General features: G+C 51.5%; 3 protein-coding genes and 1 long non-coding RNA gene across 4 annotated transcripts; 3 read left to right on the top strand and 1 right to left on the bottom strand.

The window, feature by feature from the left end:
* The first annotated feature begins 6,591 nt into the window (after positions 1 to 6,591).
* LOC149810286 (uncharacterized) lies at positions 6,592 to 8,406 on the top strand. The gene is made up of 4 exons (XR_016429334.1): positions 6,592 to 6,738; positions 7,166 to 7,223; positions 7,690 to 7,792; positions 8,140 to 8,406. It is a non-coding gene; the product is annotated as an uncharacterized LOC149810286 (long non-coding RNA).
* A 1,307-nt stretch (positions 8,407 to 9,713) lies between these two features.
* LOC149810285 (arogenate dehydratase/prephenate dehydratase 2, chloroplastic-like) lies at positions 9,714 to 12,143 on the bottom strand. Its single transcript, XM_089994318.1, has 4 exons — positions 11,801 to 12,143; positions 10,920 to 11,280; positions 10,036 to 10,380; positions 9,714 to 9,918 (listed from the first exon to the last, which is right to left on the bottom strand). Exons 1-4 carry the CDS (start codon positions 12,141 to 12,143, stop codon positions 9,714 to 9,716), a joined length of 1,254 nt encoding a protein of 417 aa, XP_089850444.1.
* A 2,181-nt stretch (positions 12,144 to 14,324) lies between these two features.
* Positions 14,325 to 15,381, top strand: LOC149810284 (anaphase-promoting complex subunit 8-like). The gene is made up of 2 exons (XM_089994317.1): positions 14,325 to 14,555; positions 15,247 to 15,381. Exons 1-2 carry the CDS (start codon positions 14,325 to 14,327, stop codon positions 15,379 to 15,381), a joined length of 366 nt encoding a protein of 121 aa, XP_089850443.1.
* Positions 15,382 to 18,965: 3,584 nt separating this feature from the next.
* Positions 18,966 to 19,421, top strand: LOC149810283 (uncharacterized). Its single transcript, XM_089994316.1, has one exon. It carries the CDS (start codon positions 18,966 to 18,968, stop codon positions 19,419 to 19,421), a length of 456 nt encoding a protein of 151 aa, XP_089850442.1.
* Positions 19,422 to 21,362: the final 1,941 nt, after the last annotated feature.

Below are 21,362 nucleotides of genomic sequence, written 5' to 3'. Positions count from 1 at the left end.
AGTGAGAATGATAGGACCTACATCCGTACCTATCATATGTATGGATATCTGCGGTATCTAGGCACATGCTGTGGAGATTTATGATTGGATCTTTGAGCACGCGCATCACCCCTTGATATGTGCAGGTCAACGTTCGCAGCACCTCCCACAGGTGGCTCCTCAACCCCGAGAAACTCTGTACCTGGTACCCTCTGTCAAATTCTGCCATCTCGTCTTGCAAACCGCACCTGTATTACATGCACATCGTCGCCGCGTTGGGCGCTGATGGCGTGAACGCCCATATCAAAGCAGACGTAGTCTCGGTTGTTCTGAGCGTGCTTGAGGCCTGCCAACACAGCCGAATGTGGCATCTGGTACATCCCTTTGGGCGCAGGCGTCAGCACTACCATCTCCTGAGGCGCTGCATGCTCAATCTCGGGCGAAATCTCATTGCTCTCACTGGATGCCAACGACAAACCGCCCTCATTCAGGTCCTCAAGCGTCTGAATCGGCGATTTTGCGTTGCAACATTTGCTGCCCATAAGACTCCCTACAAACTGCTTCAATTTCTTCCGCAGAGTTGGCCGCATTGCGCGCTCGTCGGTACTCGACATCATCTCCTTCATAGTGTCGAAACTCAGGAGAATCTGTCCCGCGCTCGCCACATTTGCCAGGCTGGCTGCCACGGTGAAGAGCTTGCCGCGGTACTGCACAGGCGCCTTTGGGTCCTCCTTTGTCAGAATCTCGGCCGGGCCGGAGTGGATGCCGATCGCTGGCAGCGCTGAGTCAAATATGACGCGGCCTTCGCTGTCCACTACGGGTAGCGTGTGCTGCAGCGACTGCAGATAGAGCGCCACGACCCGTGGGGCGAACTTTATTCGTAGCACTTCTTTCTGCAAACGCAGGGCCCAGCCCACAGCATTGAGAGGCAAGGGGAAGACGAGGACAGCGTAATCCATCGTCATCTCGGATACGTAGAAGTTCATCTTGTTGGCTGTGTCTTCAAGCAGCTGTTGCAGTCTCTGCAATGATGCTCTTCTGTCAACGCTTGTGCCGGGTTGCATGGAAGAATGGTGACTGTGCAGCTTGGAGCAAGAATTGATGGGTGCAAATCAAATGAAGGACGGTGAAAACAGCGATGGCGACAAAACAACTACAGCCCCAAACACAGATCGTGGACAGATCGTCGCATATTTGCTCGAATTTGGTGAATCCATACAACGATATAAGAGGTTTGGAAGTCATGGACGATTGCATGCGATCTCGGGAACATGATGAAGTCTCGTGCAACACAACCTAGCAATGACTGACATGATCATGTGTCGATTTACAACACTATCTGATGATGACTGTGTGTTGACGATGTATCGTGCAACAACACTGCCGCATCCACATGGACATTGCACATGCATGCAGAAGACACATCCATGCTGTGATGATTATTCACCAATTATAATTCACAGCATCCACATGGACATTGGCCAATTCAAGCATTCCTTCAAATCACCACGCGCACGATCTACTGTGTTACGACTCTGCAGCATCGTCATGCATGCAAGAACACATTCAACTGGATCGTGTGCACGAAGCCTACCACGCAGTGCTCCTGAACAACCGGCTCCGATGACTCACTGGGCTTGTCCATGCCGTGGGCGTAGAAGTTGATGACGGCAAGCGTGATGCTCTCGCTAAGAGGCTTGAGGTACTGAACGTTGTGGGCCTCTCCTGAGCTGAAGCGCACGTTTGCAGCTGCGCCGTCAATGGCTTCCATTTGGCCGTGAGCGTCCAACGCCACACCTGCACATCGCCGCACATCAACCCCCGAGAACTCTGCCCCCTGCGCTTGCTGGTGTAACGTGGCTACTCGGCTCAGCACACATTCCAGATCGTACTTGCATGGCCTGGGTGCATGGACACAAGGGTAGGATACCAAAATCATGGAACTTATGTTGACGCTAGGGCTGCACCACCGCTCGTTGGCGGCCCGTTTGTTGGATCAGCACCTACACAGTTAGATGATGAAAATCAGCATTTCTGGAACCAGACATACGCTTTTGTACAGACGTATGTTGATGCCCTTACATCAGTTGCCATGCCTGTCGTTGGGTGTGTGCATCGTCCAGCGTGTCACAGCTTTGACATCGGTTTCAACATGAGGAGTGTGTTTTGTGAGCGCGGAAACAGAGTGCATGCCAGGGTTGCGGATTATGTCATCTACTACATGATGCACAGACTGTGCCAGATGCTGGGCACGTGAGCTTCACCCGAAGGACGACCCTTGACCGCACGTTGCGTCTCGCAAAAGGTTCAAGCAAGGCATGCACCCGTTGGGATTTGCGCATCAACGACAGCTTCTTATGCTCATACGAAAAAGCTATGCTGGCAGTAGTGGCGTTTCGCCAGACTGTGTGATTTGCGGGTCCACGTGCGCGAAAATACATGCATGTTGGGGACAAACATGTCGCTCGAATCCCAATCTAGCGAAGCCCAGCGTGGTAGCGAGGCACACCTGGCGGCCGTTTCTTGGACACGCCTCCCTTGCCGGTCAAGTAGCCACGGCGACGTAGCTGCCACAAGACATGTATCAAGCCCAGAAGCAAGACAACGGGGAACGCAACAAACACGATAAAAAACCAGTTCCGTGAAAAGATGTCCTCTTGCGGCTGGGGAGGAATCGGGCTGCACTCCACGACCCCGTCGGGACCCAGCAGGGCCGAGAACGCGGCGGCGCACTCACAACCATGAAAGGCCGTCTGGGAGGGATCCAAGAGGACTTGAACATCATGCGCGCCTGACACGCCGATGGCAGGGCAGCGCAGTCCCAAAGAGGAAGGCACGGGCTGCAATTCGGCGAGCACCAGGGGTGGGAAATCGTTCAAGTTGGTTGAAAACGAAGACCCCCGCAGGTCGATCGTCAGTTTTGAGGAGTTCAGATCCCATGCTGTCGGGAACTGGGAGCCCACGAGCCCTGCAGGGGAATGAGTCTCATTGCATTGCAGAAACTGCACTGTGCACGCCGTACCTGTGCACTTGTGCAGTGCGGCGCGGCATCAGGGATGTTCCTTGTGCACATCAATTGTCCAGACATCCAACTGAGAGCAACTGAGACAAAGCCTTGAGCCAGTCATGCCCGTGTGAGGAATTCTCAATATGGTGCAGTGCTAATCCCCTCTGAACAGGTTGACTGTGCAATGAGCGATTGTGTAATGTGAATGGCATCCTTTGTAGACACGTGCATGTCTACGATGACATGAAGAACATGTCAGGTCAGGTCAGGCTGTATCAAGTCAGGCTGCTCCAGGCAACCTGACCTCGGTGATGGTAATGGCAGCTCTGCTTCCCAAGTAGTACGTGGAGCAGTGCGTTGTGGGTATGTATCCCTGGAAATGCATCTTTTTTGGGGCTGAACCTCATTGTGGCGAAACACTGACTTGGACTGTCAGCGTGGATGCGGTAATGTTGTACAGTGACACATCATCATCACACAGCTGCATCATGATTGAAGTCAGAAGCCATCAACTCAGGTACTACTATCAGGTAGCACCGGTTTCCAAGTAGTTCTTGGAGTTGCCAATGTCCACGTGGATGCGGTAGTGTTGTAAAAAGATACATCATCATCATCACTACCAGCCAGAGCAGTGGAATTGCACCTATCTGGTCCCGAGCGTCGATGTAAAGCAGAGACGGTGGTGGGCTTGGCAGATCTTGAAGGTTGCCTTGGAGGCTGACATTGGAAAACACGACAGCCGAGGGGGCGGTGTTCTCCGTGCAAGGCCTCAGCAACCATGCAGGGTGTTGGAGGGTGGGCGTGAGCCACTGCAGCCATCCCTCCTTCCCCTCAACAACAGCATCTGCTGTGTGCTGTGAGCGAAGAGGCAGAGCAAAGATCAGAGAGTCAGGGGAGAGGCGAGAGTCCACCAAGTTGGACGCGAAGCAGCAGGAGACCAAGTCGGAGCTGCATAGGTCAGTGCGGAGGGCCTCTACTTGCATTCGCTCGCTGTGCACGAGTTTGCCGACGCTGGCGAGCCACTGCGCGACGCTGACGTCCGACGCGCTGCAGTTGCAGACGGCAAGAACGAGCACCAGGGGCGCCAGGAGGCGGCATGTGCGCCAGGCCTGCATCTTCGCTGCACCCTCTGCGCCGCTCTGCTTGATACAGGCTCACCATGGAGAGCATCGCATGCCTGCATCCTCATGCCGTTCCCCTGGGCGCCGATGCTGCACCCTGCCAGAACCTAATGCCGTCATTGCATGATCATTGCCTTGTCGGCGGTCGTTTCTGCTGCTGAAGGACCTGCATGAACACGCACGCCCGTGTTACAACTGCTGGCTTTGAAGCGCACATGCTTGTGATGGGATGTTCGCACGTGGGAGTTGTCGCCCACATAGAGTCATGGAGTGTCCATGCACTGTCGGGGATTCTCATAGGATTGCACCATGTCCATCGGGGATGATATCCATGATGAGCGGTTCTGTCAGGAGCCGGTGATGACTTGAAATTACCAATCTCTAGGCGTTCTGGGACACATTCTGTTGTCATCCCGATCCTTTCTCGGCTCTAAATTCAGAAGGCATTATTTACAACAGGCCCCGTGGCTCAGTGAGGTACATTTGAGTCATGATTTGCGTGTTTTGCAAGGAATCTGTGGAAGGGACACAAAGTCTGACAGCATGTTACCCTCTGCCTGCTGCCTTCCAGGCAAGCAATACACACTGGGCCAAGGAACCTTGTCCTGAGGGAAACAAGATGGCCACCTGAAGTAAGAACAGACGCTGTAGTTCGTTTCCAACACACAATAGCGCATCGTCATCGCTCCTGCTCCACATGGAAAAACTCTATCGTTCTCTCCGTTGTGAACGTTGCACGACTTTCATAAGAGACATTGTGGGTGACCGGAGGCAGATAGATTCTCTCAAACACAGCGTCCCACGACGACAGTTTTTTGCATGAAAATAGATATCATGTGCATATGTTTTCATGCGTACTAAATTCCTTGGTTGATCGGCATTGACATCGAAAGCTCTTGCGGTACCCACCGTCACGTGTCAACCAGAAGCCACCGCACCCGCATGCATGTTGCATACCGCTGGCGCGACAGATATTTTCTACGACTTCCGAAGCCAGACAATCTTTGATTCAACTGTGAAGATCTCGGCAGTGTTTTGTTCTTGCAAATGCAATTGAGGCAACTCGTCCTTAGTTTCTATCTCGGTTCAGGACATTGAACCCAGGACCTTCTACGAGCTAGCGTTCCCTGCAATCGCTCCTAAATTATTAGAAATAGAACGACCTCAGGGGCAGATTCACAAATCATCCTTGAATGCTTCGTGCACATAATATGATCGCATCATTGATGTTCCCTCGCACCTGCGAAGCACACGGCGCCAATGGAGGGTTCCCAGTGCAGGTATTTGCATAAATCAGTTCTCCTTATATAAAACCCTCCCTACAGCCTGCTTCATCACAAGTATGGCAAACTCAAGGCAGTGTTTTCTTGTGTGGGAGTACGACGCTGCATATCAGACTAGCATGTTCACTGAAATCTGTTTCTGAAACTTGCGAACATCAATATGTAAATTTGGTTTGCTGTCCAGCATCCTTCAGGATACACATGTGACGGCTAGTCACACATGTCATGAGCAGTGTCACCAGTTCGATGATGACAAAGGTGGTTAAGTCGCGAGAGATATCCGCACGGTAATCAACGCCGCACTCTCACACAGCAACCACACAGCAATGAAATGCAAGCATCAATTCCATGCTAATACGGGTACTTGTCGTCACATTCTCGATGTCAAGGGTGCGGCTTATTAGACCTGCACCAAGATAGGGGTCGCGCTTTGCAAGTTGCTTCACCAGTTTGGTGCACGGGTGCCACATATTGATTGACTTCAACGTGTGTGGACACTTGAAACACATACTACATCCATGTCCTTTGCCACAACTGATGCTTCTGACCAAAGCCAAAGCTTGCCAGGTACTCAGGGTGCTGCACGGTGTCTGCTTTGGTGGAAGACTGGTCGTAAGTCGCAATGCTTCTTCATACAACCATCTGGCGTCAGAAGCAAAGGACACACTTGTGCATTGTGACCATCGAGCCCTGAACTCCAGTATGTGTTCCAGCAGCACTGGAATGAAACAACAAACACGGTGTTGCAGCCACAGAATTCAATACAAGTCAGTTGACAATGACAGTCAACCGTGATGGGAAAGCTAATCACGAACGCCAAGCCACGGGGTTGCATGGCATGATACCTTTCCTGCAATGTTGCTCGATATTCTCGCCGAGAGTACGAGACGGCCGTGAATGCCACTAGAGCTAGGATCTCCTGCTCATCTCTGTACGTCAGTCCTACGTCGCAGGCCAACGGCGACAAGGTCGTCACTACGTCGTGGAACGGTTCGTATGCGATGATAGCATTGGACAATGCGGCGCTGACGTCAGACTGACGGTCAGGGACAGGACGTGTGCTTGGTGCTGCGTCATCGAAATCGAGATAACCGAAAGCCACGCCTACTGTCGCCGTAGAGTATCATGCACTGGTTCTCCCTCCCTGAAACATGAGAACCATGTAATTGGTGCATGTTTGTTGATGTACGTCTCCCGCATTTCCCATCTTCGCCGATCTCGACAGCTTCTAGAGCCCTTGGCATCTCGGAACGCAGGCAGTGACTTCAGAAGCATCCAGTCCACAATATGGGCAAGTTCAGCATCATGCCTGTGGATGTTTATCCACTAGTAGCGGCATTGAGCGCAGGTGCGCAGATCGTTGATGACGTGTTACGAGTTGTTCCGTCCTAATGGTGTACTACTGATCATCAATGGTCTGCAGCCTCTTCCAGTACCTTCAGAGATTTCAACGCATACGCGAGTGACGTGCTGAAGATAAATGTTTGATTGCTGGCTAGCTTGTTGCACTTTGCGGAACTGGCGTTCAAAGTCCGGGACGAGCACCAGGATCACCAATCTCCTGCAATCGTCCATGGAGGCAGTCAATAGAAGTTGCATAGAAGCGCAGGATTTTTTTCTTGCACAAGAACTATTGTATCCTGCCCAGACTTTGCACCGTTGCGCGAAATCACACTGAGCGCATCAGAATGCAGGGCAAGGTTGCCAATCCCACCCTGCGATTCCTATTTTGCTGCAGAACAGAGTGGAATATAATGCAGCATATGTTTTTTCAGGTATCGGCTTCATGGTATACTCCGGTTTCCGAACAACCTTTTACTCTGGCGAAGTGCAGTGCGTTATCTTCACCTCTCTCCAGTGCACATGTTTGGAGGTTGCTCACACAACCTTTCTAGTGTCCCTCAAAGCAGACCGGGTGCAATTAGCTGAGGGTTCCAGCATTCCCACGAATGTTGCCAGTTGCTGCCAGCAATACTGCCAGTATTTCTGGCAGGATGGTACAAACTATGACTGTGCAAGCATCGAATGCTGGGGCTGAAGATTAGTGGACACTTGCTTTATCATCCACACTCTGGTGCCTTCTGCGGATGGGCTGAGTTACTTCACTACAATGTACTTCAGTTTTAGAGACAGCCCAAGTGCAGGGGCCCACCGCATTTTGGTTGCAGGAGCATCCCCACAATGTTTCTGGTATGGTGCAATGCCATGATGCCACCAGCTGGCGGGCACGCAAGTGCCACACTAATAATCAACGGTGCACTAACGCAAGCCTTCTGTGAATGCCTCGGGTGTGTTGCAGCCTGACAAATGCCACGCGTCAAGATGAGCTGCAGGAGAACCCTGTTGCTCTGGAGAAGGGTAGCACGTATGCAAAGAACAGCGCATACATGTCCCTTGGAAAGGTACGTTCATCAGCGGTGGCAGAAAATGTGAAATGTGTGGGACGGCGATGCGTTGATGCATGCCATTTCATCAATGTTCTCATTGCTATTGTATACCATGGTATGGCAACATGTTCAGTGTGTGCCTTCAGGTCTGGCAAAGATAATCTATACCATGGTGTTTCATGCATGCGTGCTCGCAGGCAGCTAAGAGATTTCCCTTCTTGCCTCTCAGTCCACGATTGCCTGCTTGTCAGTTGCGTCTACGCACTCTCAGGGAAAGCCTGTCTCTGGACAATGGTCCTTCCTGCTGTCGAAAATTTTTAGCTGCTTGCTCTGCTTTTTGATCCTTGCTGGTTCCCTTGCAGTTCAGAAGCTTCCCAACTTTCATTGATGAGGACGCATGGTTGAAGCCTGTGGACACTCCCATCCCGGGCAGGGATTGATGCCAGCCACGAATAGTCCAGAGCACCTGTCAGATTGAATGCTACCAGTTGGTAGCATGAAGTTGAGTTGATATTTGCAATGATGAGTTGATGCCCCCAACCTGGCCAGTGCAAACGTCGGTATAGAGTGAGATTCGTATTGATGCTTGACTACTCAATCGTCACACTGTAACGAGACTGCCAAGAGGCCATATCTCACACCATGATCTCAGTCCATGCAATCCCATTGTGAATGGGGAGCACTTTGCTCGTTGATTGAACATTGCACTCCAAGTAAGTCTTCACGTTTGCTGCTGGGATCATGGCACCGATAGTATCATCTTGCGCTGCCAGATCATGCGATATATGTGGTATGTGCAATACAGAAGCTCATGTACCATGTTGCTTCTGCTTACCATCAGGGGGCTGCAAAATTACGTGTACCCTGATGACACCCAGTCACGCGCACGTGCTGCTGACGTCATTTGCGTGAAACTATCACTCCTTTGACACGTCGAGTTTGAAGCGCGCACACAACGGATTCGAATGGGACCGGGCTCGTTCAAATCAGCTTAGTAAATCAAGTGGTGTTGAGCCTGGGGCGCATCTCTTGATATGGCATATTTTCGGAGATATCAGTTGGGGTCTCGGAGCATGACGGTTACACCCCCCGTAGAGGGTCAAGACGTTGAGCAAATGGTCTGAAAAACGGCGAAATGACTAGCAAAAGGAGGTGCCTTTATCTTACGCAGCAGAACAAGACGAATCCGAATCTACAAAAAACTCTGCAATCGGATGCGTATTCAGAAAGTTACATTCCGTGGCGTTTCGCTTCTCCAAGCATCTTTGTGAGAACGCTCTGAAGCCGTCCCTTGCCCAAATGCCTCTCAAAAGGTACCATTGGAAAGCCCTTGCAACGTACTACAACTTTGATGCTGGGGGCTTGATCAGAAACCGTGTCCACTTGCACCTGAGCTAAGCCCTGTCAGCGGGGGGGTGACAACTGGGAAACTCTCCAAATTTATGGGTTTACCAGATCTATCACCAGCCCTTGCAGCAGCCACCCAGTGCTACCATACTTCGAGAATGCCATGGCATCTGTCATGCGCTGCTCCTGGCCTTACAAGCTCTGAAAAATCTTTCTTGGTTCGGTTGGGGGGTCATAATTTGCACTGGAGCGCTACGTGGCCCATCACGCGCCGCCACATATTCGCTGCTTTGGCCTACTCAAACAAAGCTCCAGCCACTACGAAGCCACGAAACATCACTACAGGCTCTTGTTTTCATGTGCAGATGGGGGGGAGGGTGTCCAAGTCGGTTGTCATGGCTTGGGGGTTTGTGGAGCTTCACTCCTGAAGAGCTTGTGCCAGAGGCAGTGTTCAAGGAGTAGACTGCACTCCAGGGCGTGCCTAACAAGAACTACACATCGTGAGGCCTCGAAATGGATATTTTAGAGAACTACAGACACGGGGCTTTTGTTTGCATGCTCATCATATGGGTGGTACCAGTCAGCTAACCTATATTGTAGGCATTTCCCTATGTACACGAAATTTTGCAGCCCCCTGATGGTGCACAGGCCGATCCAGTATCATCAGGCGCAGCACCATCCAATTTGTGTGCTTACAAACCGAGAGCCAAAGTGCTGCAGTGATACAGGCACCAACTACCAGAGGTACATAGGCAACATCCCAATCGTAGATAGTCCAAACTGGCAACTGGTGCCTGCCAGGTAGCACGTCAAACAGCGCCTGGCAGACTGTCTCCACAACGTCATACACAGCGTCTGCCCAGCATGCTACATCCCCCCGAATCAGGCAACCGCATGTCTGCACATCTCACGTTGCCAGAAACTCACGGTCGACGGGGTAACTACCGAGCACACGCAGGAAAGGTGCAAACTCCTGCAAATGCTTCAGCGCGTTCTGACAGTTGGGATCTGCTACAGAGCCGAGCACATCAACATAAAACAGGTAGTTGAGGCGTTTAGTTTCCTGCTGCTTTGAGATGACGATGGGGTTGCTACGCATCGGACGAGACTCAATCTTAGTCATGTCGATATCCCTGAGCGCGAAGCATGATAGCGCTTTGAAAAGGTTCCCAGGCCCTTCAGTCAGGCTGAACACAATTGAGGTCTTGAACAGCGCCGAGCCGCTCTCGATCTCATTCGTCTGCACCAACGGGTCCCTGCATGCCAACAAAGACACTCTCAAGTTGTTTTGCTGCGTCTCACCTACAGTCGATTTGATGTCAAGCATACCCGTCGAGCACTGCTATCGCAAACTGCCTGCTTGCTATCAATGCATGTGCCACCATGGCATTCCTTCGCAAAGATTTCCATGCGCTGTTCTATCGCGCAACAGGCTGCTCTGTCACATTCAAGATGCGTGGGAAAAGCTGATATCTCACAGATTTCATGGTATGGTAGAGATCTTTAAAAGGAGGTCAATCATGGGGGGTGCATAGCTCCCACCCACCTGGGAACAGCCTACATAATAGCACCCACGCACTCAACGACGTTTGCGAGCATGCGTACATGAGGTACGTGGCCAAGGTCACATCAGCCTGTACAAACGAGAATGTCTCGTGCCATCATTGCTCATCTGCAAGATCTAAGGGTGTGGATTCTACGAATGTGCGTCCAGCACATGCAATTTGACAGCCCTTGTGAGGGTTTTGCTGCATTTGGGAACTCGAACTGCCAGGCGAGGTCGACGGGGGCGCACCGAGCGAGGACGATAAAACGAGTGACATTGTCCTCCATGTCTTGGATGCCCTCAGCCAGAATCTCGAGTCCATAAAGCTCAGCAGCCCGTCGGCTGGCCACCGCTCCCACGTCCCGCCACCCCTTCTTCGCTACCAGCTGTGCAGCCCCTGCCGTGTCGTCTACTGCCTCTTTCACAACATTCAAATCGCGCAGGTACTGGTCGACCTGTGCAAGTGCTTGAGGGTGCGACATCACCCTTGTGAGGTCTGCAATCCCTACCCCCTTGTTCGCCATCAGGCAGTGATTGATCGGAACTGACTTCTCACCCACGATGTGCAGGTTGTAGCGCAGCAAAAGATCGTACACGGCGTGGATGCTGCCTGCAGGTCCAATTGCACACGATGTGTGTTTGCGGATGGTGTGGGGAACGGCTCTTGAAAAGTGGCTGTGGCCAATGGCCACAGCACTCTTGCGTGAAGTACGTGGCCATGGACCAAGCCTGTTCAGCTCTACCGGTGGAAACGACAAACGGAACGATTTGTTGTGTATGACATGTCGGTCTGACACTCACCTTCTCACCTCCAAGCATATCCCTTGAAACGTTCAATGTGCATATGGCGAAATCCTGCCTGCAAGAGTGAGACCTTGGCTACTACTCCATCCCAATGGAATGACAGTATGGAGCTTTTGTGCCCTGAGAGCGCGAGAAAAGTGAAACAAGCGAGGCGAAGCATAAGCGCACCGGTGGCAATGTGTACCGTAAAGTCAAACTAGTCATATGGTGACCAAAGGCATCCATCATCTTCTGAGTCGTGCCCTTGGATTTGCGAGACATGGCACGTCTTGCTACATTACTCTATGCAGTTGAGTCAATCACTTTGGGTGCTTTTAATGCCTCACCTCCTAGCGAGTTCTCGATTGGTAGGCAGGCCCGGTCACTCATCCATTGCGAGAGTGCTTGGAAAGCCACTTCAAATTGGTAGCACGGAAGAGGTTCATGATCAGGACAGGCCAGTCTTGCTGCCCCCTCAGAATACGCCCCAGGTACCCCTTGATATGCCACCATCAGTTGCTGTTTTCGTCCAGAAATCTGCGGCCATTTGTCATCTAAAACCGTCCTACTTGTCAGCCTGAACATGAAAACATGATGCAAGCCCTTTGAATACTGTAAGTTTGTGATGCTGGCATCTCTGTTCTGCCAATGCTCGCCTCCCTGCCAGGTCGTCAAGGTCAGGGTTGCCATGACCCCTGACGCAAACGCCGCGTAGATGCGCCCCAGTGAATGTCACTGCAAAATCCTCCTGTAACATGAGCAGCAATTGCAACGGGCGTCCCATTTTTTTGTTGATGTATATATCAGCCAAGCACGGCAGACGTTCAAGGCGTCTTCCAACAGCGCAAATCGCGACCTCAGACTCCTGGTATCAGATTCGTACCTGCTCCACGGTCTTGTTGGTCGCGCGCGCGATTGCGCTTGTTGTAAGAGAAGACGGAATCTCCAATAGGGGTGAGAATGGTACTGGCTGCTGTCCATTGCCGGACATGCCAGCTGCCTTGGCCGCTACCGTGATATCAGCATCCAGGACTTCACGAGGTACTGCCAAAATAACCTCTCGAGGATTTGCCCGAAGCGCTGTTCGCTTCAAACGCCTAGAAATGGAAGGATTCGATGTGCTGCAGGGCACCACAGTGCCCGAGAGGGTCAGCATCCTGACACGTTTACACCCCGAACATAGACTGTACATTGCGTTGTTCGATGTGTTTCAATATGTTTCTGCGATACGTTCTGGTATGAATTACTCAGAGTGATTCACTTTTGACGCTGGTGCCTGTTCTGCGGAGGGCTTGAAGATAGGATCGAAAACATGACAATCTAAAAAGGCAGGCCTTGACAAATTGTTAGTCTCATGGGTCTGGCTTAGCTGTCAGCGCTGCAGACAGCGCAAACACTGCCGACATGGTCATCTGCCGCGTTGCACATGCCGGCTGCACGTGTTCACTGCCGTGATCAGATTCGGAGAAGGCTTCTCGAGCTGACAATGGAGATTAATCTCATGAAGCCCGAACGAGAATGAGAACTTTTATCTGTTTCCGGACAGATGGTCGTGTCAGTGGCACTGTCGGTGCCGCTGACAGTGCATCGCTACGTTGCATGCCACGCTAGTAGTTAGTGGCCGACGGTCCGTGGTGCATTCTGAACTGAAAGCGTCAGTACCGCGCGTAGTCGAACAGGGACACTTTCAGGCTCCTCACCAATACGGTTACGCACCGGCAAAATCGCTGCATTACACAGATTATATTTTGCTTTAGGCGTTACCCGAACAGGCGGCGCTTACAAACACTGTCGACACGTATGTACATGCGTCCGAGGGGATCACTGCTGTCTCTTCCGTCGTAGAAGGCGCACACTCTCCTTGGTCAGGTTCATAGTCTCTTTGTCAGACGGGGCACTGCAGCCGCTGCCTTGGCCTCGGGGACAGGAACGGACGATACCGTTGAAAGACACGAAGCTTGTTGGTTAGCGACACACTTGGCAGCATAGTCCTTAAATTCCGACTCAAGAGCTCTTGTCTTGAGCTCATGTACCTCGTGTTTCCATACATCAGCTGCCAGCGTGCCTAAGCCGTTGGTTCAGGCCGTCCTAACTTGCTAATCCGGCACATATGATTTGCAACTGGAACGACCTCAAGAGTAAAAGTATCCGGTAGAGGAGACGTAAGTGAATTAACCGCCCAGTAATCTGATGGATACTTCCAACCTCAGACAGTTGGAGGACGTCTCCATGCTCTGCGTAACACGCATCCCTGTATGGCAGACATCTTGTCGGTCTTCTTGGGCTATTTCCATAAGTGTGTGTATGCCCCCCCGGTATCAGTCATGCCTCCTGAACCGGGTGCTCCATCAACTCAACATCAATTGACTGGTGTGTCAAGCTGGCTATGGTTTCACCCAGTTTGGGTCCCCACTAGAGCTCCTGTGACACGACAAAATGTCCGAACACAGCTTCGAATGCAAGCCGCCTTGGACCCGAAGGTATGGGATAGTCATTTTGCTTTTCCAAACGCGAGGGTCGCCTGTGTTTGGCTTCCTTCTTCCAATTGTACATTGCCCAATATTGTATTCACAGTCTTTGAGAGTGCCAAGCACAGTAATGTTCCATAAGGTGGCACATTATCCCGAGATAGGTCACCCCACGTTTCCATCCATGCCCATTGCAACAGCTGTTTCGAGTCCGAAATGGTAGTGCAGACCGATTATCATTGCTATGGTGGCGAACTTCTTCTCCGCATCGGGAAGCGTACAATGTTTTGAGATTGCACCTTGTATGTGCTTCGTCCGTTTGTGTTTTCAAATTCAGATTTACCCTGAGAAGCCTTACTGGTTAGCGTGCCGCACGTTGTAAGGTGGCACGTATTTAAGATAGATGACTGCTGTGCCTGGAACTGGAGCAACGCCATCCTTCCGTGATCAGCTGAGGAAAGCTGTCTTCGACTGTCGAGAACGAGGGCTGCACGAAGCTGCCGCCTGGGCAGCACAGCAATTGAATGGCCTTCCTGACGGCATCAGCGACCATTCTAACAAAGCTCTTGCGTTCTCATCTTCCGATGACGAGTCGGATGCCTTCTTGTATGCGAAATCTCTGTTCGACTGCAAGGTGCGATGGCTCATGTTTGTTGAATGCTCCTCGCCTTCCCAGCCGTCCACGCCTCTTTCCAAATGAATGACTTTAAACCATGTTTAAATGTTCGAGGCATGGCACACCCCAACCGTCTCTGTGGGACACGTTCGACATAATTCAAGCACAGCAGGAATGGAAGGATTGCAGGAATAGCACAGCATGAATCAGCGTCGAATATCTGTCTACGTTAGAAAAGTATCGATTGGTGCCGAGCACGGCGCACCGGTGCCAGCAAATCTCAATCACATCTTGGTTCACCAGTAGCCACAAACCAGTACAAGCGGCAGGGGTCTGTTGTAGTCTGAATTTCGTTGCAATCTTCTACGGCGATGCCGCTTAGCCTCATTAATCTCCCTATTTTCACCATTAACGTCTGACACTCGTAGCTAGCACATAAATCACAGGGCCTTACCCGGCATCATGCTGTGCTGTGACATCGTTGATTGGCGACATACTTGGCAAGCATAGTCGTTACGCTCGGGTCAGGGGTTCCAGGCTGAGTCGTATCTCAGATAGAGACACCATGTATGGCACCACATGAGGTCCCGCACACGGTAGCACAGCTGGTTTGGCAAACAAAGCAATTTCCTATGGCAGGATAGTCAGCTTCTCACAAGCTGCTCTCAGTGTTGGAATATGAGGTGACCTGATCTTTCACAGCGTGCAGGAATATCAGCGATGTGCGCATGTGCTGACGAAAGCTGAGGCCACGGACAACAAATCACTCTTCATCAAACTCTACGCACTTTACCTGGCAGGAGAGCGACGGAAGCAGTATGAGTCCACCCCCTCATCACAATGAAACTGCCACAATTCTGTGGATGCTATGTGATGCGTTGTGTGCATTCAGCATGCTCGGAGCAGGGTCTTTTGGCGTGGAGTTGTGTCTACTCTCCTGTGAGTGTGGCATGAGGACCCATGTGCATACACGTCAGCAATGCAGCGCTGCTGGTTCATGTGCGTGAGCGCGAATCTATACCGCGACCTGCGCCGTGTCACCAGATGCCGCATCTTTGGCACACTTGTGTCGCTTGTAGAGATCTAAACACGGATGGAAATTCGAAGGCTTGTTTCCAGGAGCACTAATTGCCAGTGTCCAAGTGGCTGTGGTAGTGTTGTAAGCTATTTTGGAGGCTTTATCGAGTACGAACATGGTGGAGGTTGGGCACATAGGTTGCGAGCATCGCGTGTGGTTGTAGAGATCTTAACACGGATGGAAATTCGAAGGCTTGTTTCCAGGAGCACTAATTGCCAGTGTCCAAGTGGCTGTGGTAGTGTTGTAAGCTATTTTGAGGCTTTATCGAGTACGAACATGGTGGAGGTTGGGCACATAGGTTGCGAGCATCGCGTGTGGTTGTGGAAGGCGAGACGACTGAGACGAATGTGCTGCAGTGAGGAGAAAATTGAGCTGTCAGGCACACTGGGCAAGGTGGATGTCCAGAATCGCATGCTGGATGTGATTGGCAGCGAACTTGCACAGCTGCATGAAAGCAAGCAAGCCGATGCCTTCTGCTTGTACGCGTATGGCATGGTGTTGGCGGATTGGTGCGATTCATTGTGCCTTGCTTGCCCTGCTACCACACGGCGTGGAGGCAGCTGCCAATCAACTGGCACTGCCTTTGTGAAATACCCGCTCACAGCCGGACCCTTGTCCCGGTCATGAACGTACCTTTCCGAGGTCAAAGAACAAATCGGGGCGTGATACAATGTCAGATACAAATAATTCTTTGTTTCCTGCTTGGTTACTTCATTTGCCAGTTCTCACATCGCAATGTATCTGCAAAGATCTGTTGTCTAGGTGGAGGAAACAGTGCGAGAAAAAGTAGCTTCTTGCCGTCTACTTACTGCCAGGTGTAGCGCTGTGTGATTGGGGTTTGGAAACAAGACACAAGGATGCAGGTTGATGCTCGTTCGCACGACGATGTCTGCAGCGAGTCTGTTGCCAAGCAAATGCCTGCACGACAGGGAATGCGAATTGTTGCAAGGGGCTGTGCTATTTCTGTAGGTTAGGGGCAGGAACATGGTGTTGGGCAAGGTTGTTGGTGCCTTCTGATTCTGTTGCGAATCATTTCTTGTCGACAAGTGAGTGTTGTTGTTGGTAGGGACAGTTAACTGGGGGCCAGGAAAGTCCTGCCATAGTCGCTCATGCCTCCTGGAGCTTTTTCTGACCGGTGTACCACAAGGCAAGTCGCTGAACAAAATCATCTATATGTGAGTGCAGCCGGAAAGAGTACCTGGTGCCATCACCTTCCTAAGACCACCATTCATCATACAGAATACCTTCTGAGCCCGTTTCAGGCCCCTTTTCAGGCCTCCTCAGCTCGTTTTACGTAGCATACGACGCTGAATGGATGTTTGTATGGCAGGGATAAGAAGAAGGAGGCTAGGGAGGTGCTGGCCGAGTCACTGATGCTCTACCCGTGCAACTGGTCTGCGTGGAAGGCGCTTCAGAACGTGTGCAAGGAGTGGGACGACATGAGGGATCTCAAGCTCCCAGACCATGTGGTGAGGGACTTTTTCTTCGCCAGCATGTCGCTCGAAATGCAGTGGAGCAACGAAGCTCTCAGCCGGATGTCCCACCTCTCACAGCAGTTCCCCCGCTCTGACTTCCTCGTTCTCAAGGCTGGCATTGCTCATTACAACATGCGCCGAATGGATGAAGCACAGGTGCTAGCAACACGACGATGATGATGATGTGTCTGCTTGCAACACTACCGCATTCACATGGACATTGGCAACTCCAAGAACTACTTGAGAGTCGGAATGTGATCGAGAACCACCACTGGACTGTCAATTTCACGGTAACTGTGGAACGATGGTTGCACGAATCTGTTGGAATGGCGAAGATGTATCTTTTCACAGCGTTACTGCATCCACGTGGACATCGGCTACTCCAAGTACTGCTTGGGCATCGGAATGTGATTGATTACCACCACCCAGGCCTGGGTTGTCAGCTTCATGGTAACTGTGGAACGTGACGACCTGATTATCAGTCATTTTTCAACAGTAGCAGGACTATCATACTGCTGCATGTGATGAGCATGGGCGACTCCAAGCACGGCTTGGGAATGGCAAATTCGTATGGGTTGTGCGCGCTCAGCTACTGCAGATGTAGTTGATGCTTCTTGTCCAGCTCGCTACGCTATCGTTGCTCTGTTTCATTACGGACCCTTTACATCGGGTTCTGGCATGTATTCCACTACATGTTGCACCATGAGTCTCATTGCATATGCTAATGCGTGTCCAAGTTTGTGGTGACCAGAGTGTGGCTGTGCTGTGGGTGCGATGGGGCGGGGGCTCTGAGATTGCTGTATGTTGGAATTGCGCCGTTCATGTCTTGCCCTTGTGGTTCCGGCGATTGGTGACGCATTGGATTGGTGCAGGAACTGTTCGAGGACTTGATATCTCGGGACGAATTCCAGCTTGAAGGCATGGACATATTCTCCAACATCCTCTACATGAAGGAGGACTTTGCCAGCCTGAGCCACCTTGCACACAAGGCAGTCTTGATAGACAAGTACCGGCCGCAAACGTGCTGTATCGTCGGAAATTACTACTCATTAAAAGAACAGCATGAAAAGGTGTGTTTGGAATTGCATTGCACTCTCACCTCCATGCCTTGTCAAGCCAGAATGAGGTTCGACCCCCACGTCTGCGACGAATAATAATGCATTTTGCATCATTTCATGGAGTAGAATGCATCGGATTGACCACCGTTTCCCAACAGTTCTTACTAAAATTGCGCTGGCCGCTGTAACTCCAATGAATAGAAGCACTCACGAGCTTTGAAAATGTTGCAGGCAGTGATATACTTCCAGCGCGCTCTCAAATTGGACTCAAATTATCTGACGGCGTGGACGCTCATGGGGCATGAGTTTGTGGAGATGAAGAACCCCAACGCGGCGATTGAAGCATATCGACGGGCTGTGGACCTCGACTCGCGCGATTTCCGGGCATGGTATGGCCTCGGGCAGACGTACGAGATGCTCAGCATGCCTTACTACGCAATATACTACTTCCGAAGAGCTGCTCAGCTTCGACCTTACGACGCGCGTATGTGGGTGGGTCCCCAATCCACTTTTATTTGGTGTCGGCAGTTGGATGCCGCGTTGGCGTCGTTGTTGTCGTTGGCGTTGGTGTTGTTGCTGTTGATGATGTTATGTATTGGCAGCTTGAGGTGCGGCTCTGTTGAAGTGACCAGTTGAGGCGCATACACCGCGGCTTGTACAGGGTCGTCGTTACAACAACCAAGGTGGAGTCTTGGGTACATACAGTCCTATATATGTGTTTGGTACTGGCATCATTCAGTTGTGGACAATACGAGAACTACTTGACAATAGCTGCTTCTCAACAGGCTCAACTCAAGCGTGGCACTTGCAGGTAGCCATGGGGCAATGTTATGCGCACGATCAGCTCAAGCTGTACGACGCAGCCGCCAAATGTTACAGGAGAGCCGTCACGAGCGGCGACCACGAGAACATCGTGTTGCACAAACTGGCGGAGCTGTACAAGATCATGCAGCAGTACGAAGCCGCTTTCAGTTGCTACAAGCAGAACCTCGAGTACATTGACCAACAAAACACATCGGGCCAAGATGCGATTGATGCGCTCACGTACATGGCTGAGTACTGCATCAAGAAGGCGCGCTATGCTGATGCGGAGCTCTATGCGATGCGGCTGCAGGACTTTGGTGGGCCTGCGAAGGACAAGGGGCGGCACATCATGGACCAGGTGAAAGTTCACCATCCCAGTGTCGGCGAACCCACTGCTGCTCGAGCTGCTGTGCCGAGCATAGAGCAGCCGCCACCGCCGCCTGCTCCTCCCACGACCACTCCTCCCTAGCTGCTGCGCTGCTTTCGACTGCATTGCCATCACGCGACAGTCTCGCCTTCGTGCTGCTTTGCCGGTCATGCAGTGTGCTTGCGGACAGCTCATGTATTTCTATCTGGGCTTTTGTGCTGTAGTTTAGAATGATGACTCGCGGCGCAGTGCCAAGTGCTTCTTGAACGATGTTTCAATTTTTCAAGCTTGGTTTGCCATGGTATGCTTGATGCTTCGTTACTGCAGACCTGGGTCGACGTTCAGTACGTAGTTTAGGTTCTTCTTGTGCTGTGTTCTTGACAGGATTGTTTCGCAATCCCCAGTAGGTGTATACTGGCCGACATCAATTGGAATTGCTTGTTAGCACTTTTCCCCGGTGTACCCTGGTACTCTGAAGTCGATGTTGTCGGGCACCTCTCGCGCCAATTGGAGAGGGTTACCGCCAAATGTTAATCAGAAGTACGTCAACTAATGGCGCAAGCGTGCAAGAGCTCATGAGCAGATACAGAAGATGCTGGGCATACTACATGCCGCGGTGTAGTTTTCTTAGCGTCGCGATTGCACCGAATGTGTCACAGGCCACTGACCGTAGCAAAGCATCCAATATTGTAGCTCTTGTGAAAGCGTACACCTCGAGATACCTGTTTATCTTGAAGTTGCATTGCAAAATGTAAGTGCAGAATTAAAGCGGCATGCATTGTGTGCGGTTCTCTCCCACGCCGGAATCAGGGTCCGCTCCGCAAAGGCCGACATGCCACTTCTGCCCGTTCATCGGTACTCGTTCATTCGCAGGTAATATCTCTCTTGTAAAATTCCCTTTGCTTATTGACAACCACAAACAGTCGCTGTGTTATTGTCGAGGCAGTTTGTGTTGCCAACAAACATACCAATGTGCAGGCGAAGTGGCAAACAAAGTAAGCCACCCTTACCTTTGATCGTGCTGACGGCGTGCATCGCGGTGGCAGCGCTCGTCTCGCTTTCGATCATGTGGCGAATTGTGGGGTCAGCGGACTCGGGCCGTTACACACATTCACCGACCATGCAGCTTACAGCGGAGCCAGGACGCACAGGGCGAGTTCCATGTGACAGAGGTGTCTCAAGCTCCGATGTCTCCTTGTTCTGCTGCAAGGGTCACTTCGTGTGCGAGCGATCAAAAGCCAAAATTGCATGTGATCGGTGTGTCCCCGCCTCACAACGCGGCTCTGCCGCTGGAGACAAGCTCGTCTACGCTTCTGTCCATGTCCATGGAAAATGCGGCCGCTAGAGATACCATGCATGCATTCGCACCCAATCAGTGTAGTGCCTTCCTTTCAGCTCACAAACTTTTCCATCCATACAACTTGTCCAGTTCTCCGAAAGTCTGTGAGTGCGTCTGAAGTGCTACTCGACAAAATTATTGACCGGCCGGCAACGTACACCTGGAAATTTTCGAATGGGCACCAATGGTAAGGTTTGGAAAGGGTTGTGTGGTGGCAGATGAGTGCGTGCTGGTCTGGTGACGATCCTGATCTATTGGCCTGCTGACGGCTGAGGAGATTACTGAACGACGTGGCATGTCGAGTATGCCCATGTGACATCCCGTGGCTCAATGCAGAAGCTTGCAGCCCAGGGTGTCCTGCTGTTCCACCATGCTCACGCCTGAGCTGTGTTGCCATGTGGACTGGTTCACGTCGACATGTGTCATATCAGCTGACTCGTCTGTTATACATCCACGTGATGTGTTCCGAGGTACTGCCGCAAACTCGCATGCAGCACCGCCACTAATGCATGCATTTTGGGGAGGGGGCATGATTTGAGCAACACAAGAAGGTTTACTCTAAGCAACGGCATGTGCAACTCCACAATCCGCATCTTGCGCCAAGCAGCATGTAATTCCGTAATGATGTATTTCAGTGTTTGCATTATCAGCTGAGCTGTAGCGAGTGCATCCGGGGGTTTTGCGGATTGCTTCTAGCCATGCGC

The sequence above is a fragment of the Nuphar pumila genome, unplaced genomic scaffold (assembly GCF_984573655.1).
Source record: "Nuphar pumila unplaced genomic scaffold, dmNupPumi1.hap1.1 HAP1_SCAFFOLD_405, whole genome shotgun sequence".
NCBI lineage: Eukaryota > Viridiplantae > Streptophyta > Magnoliopsida > Nymphaeales > Nymphaeaceae > Nuphar > Nuphar pumila.
Note: the sequence above shows the minus strand (reverse complement) of the source record. Positions and strands in the feature narration are given on the sequence as shown.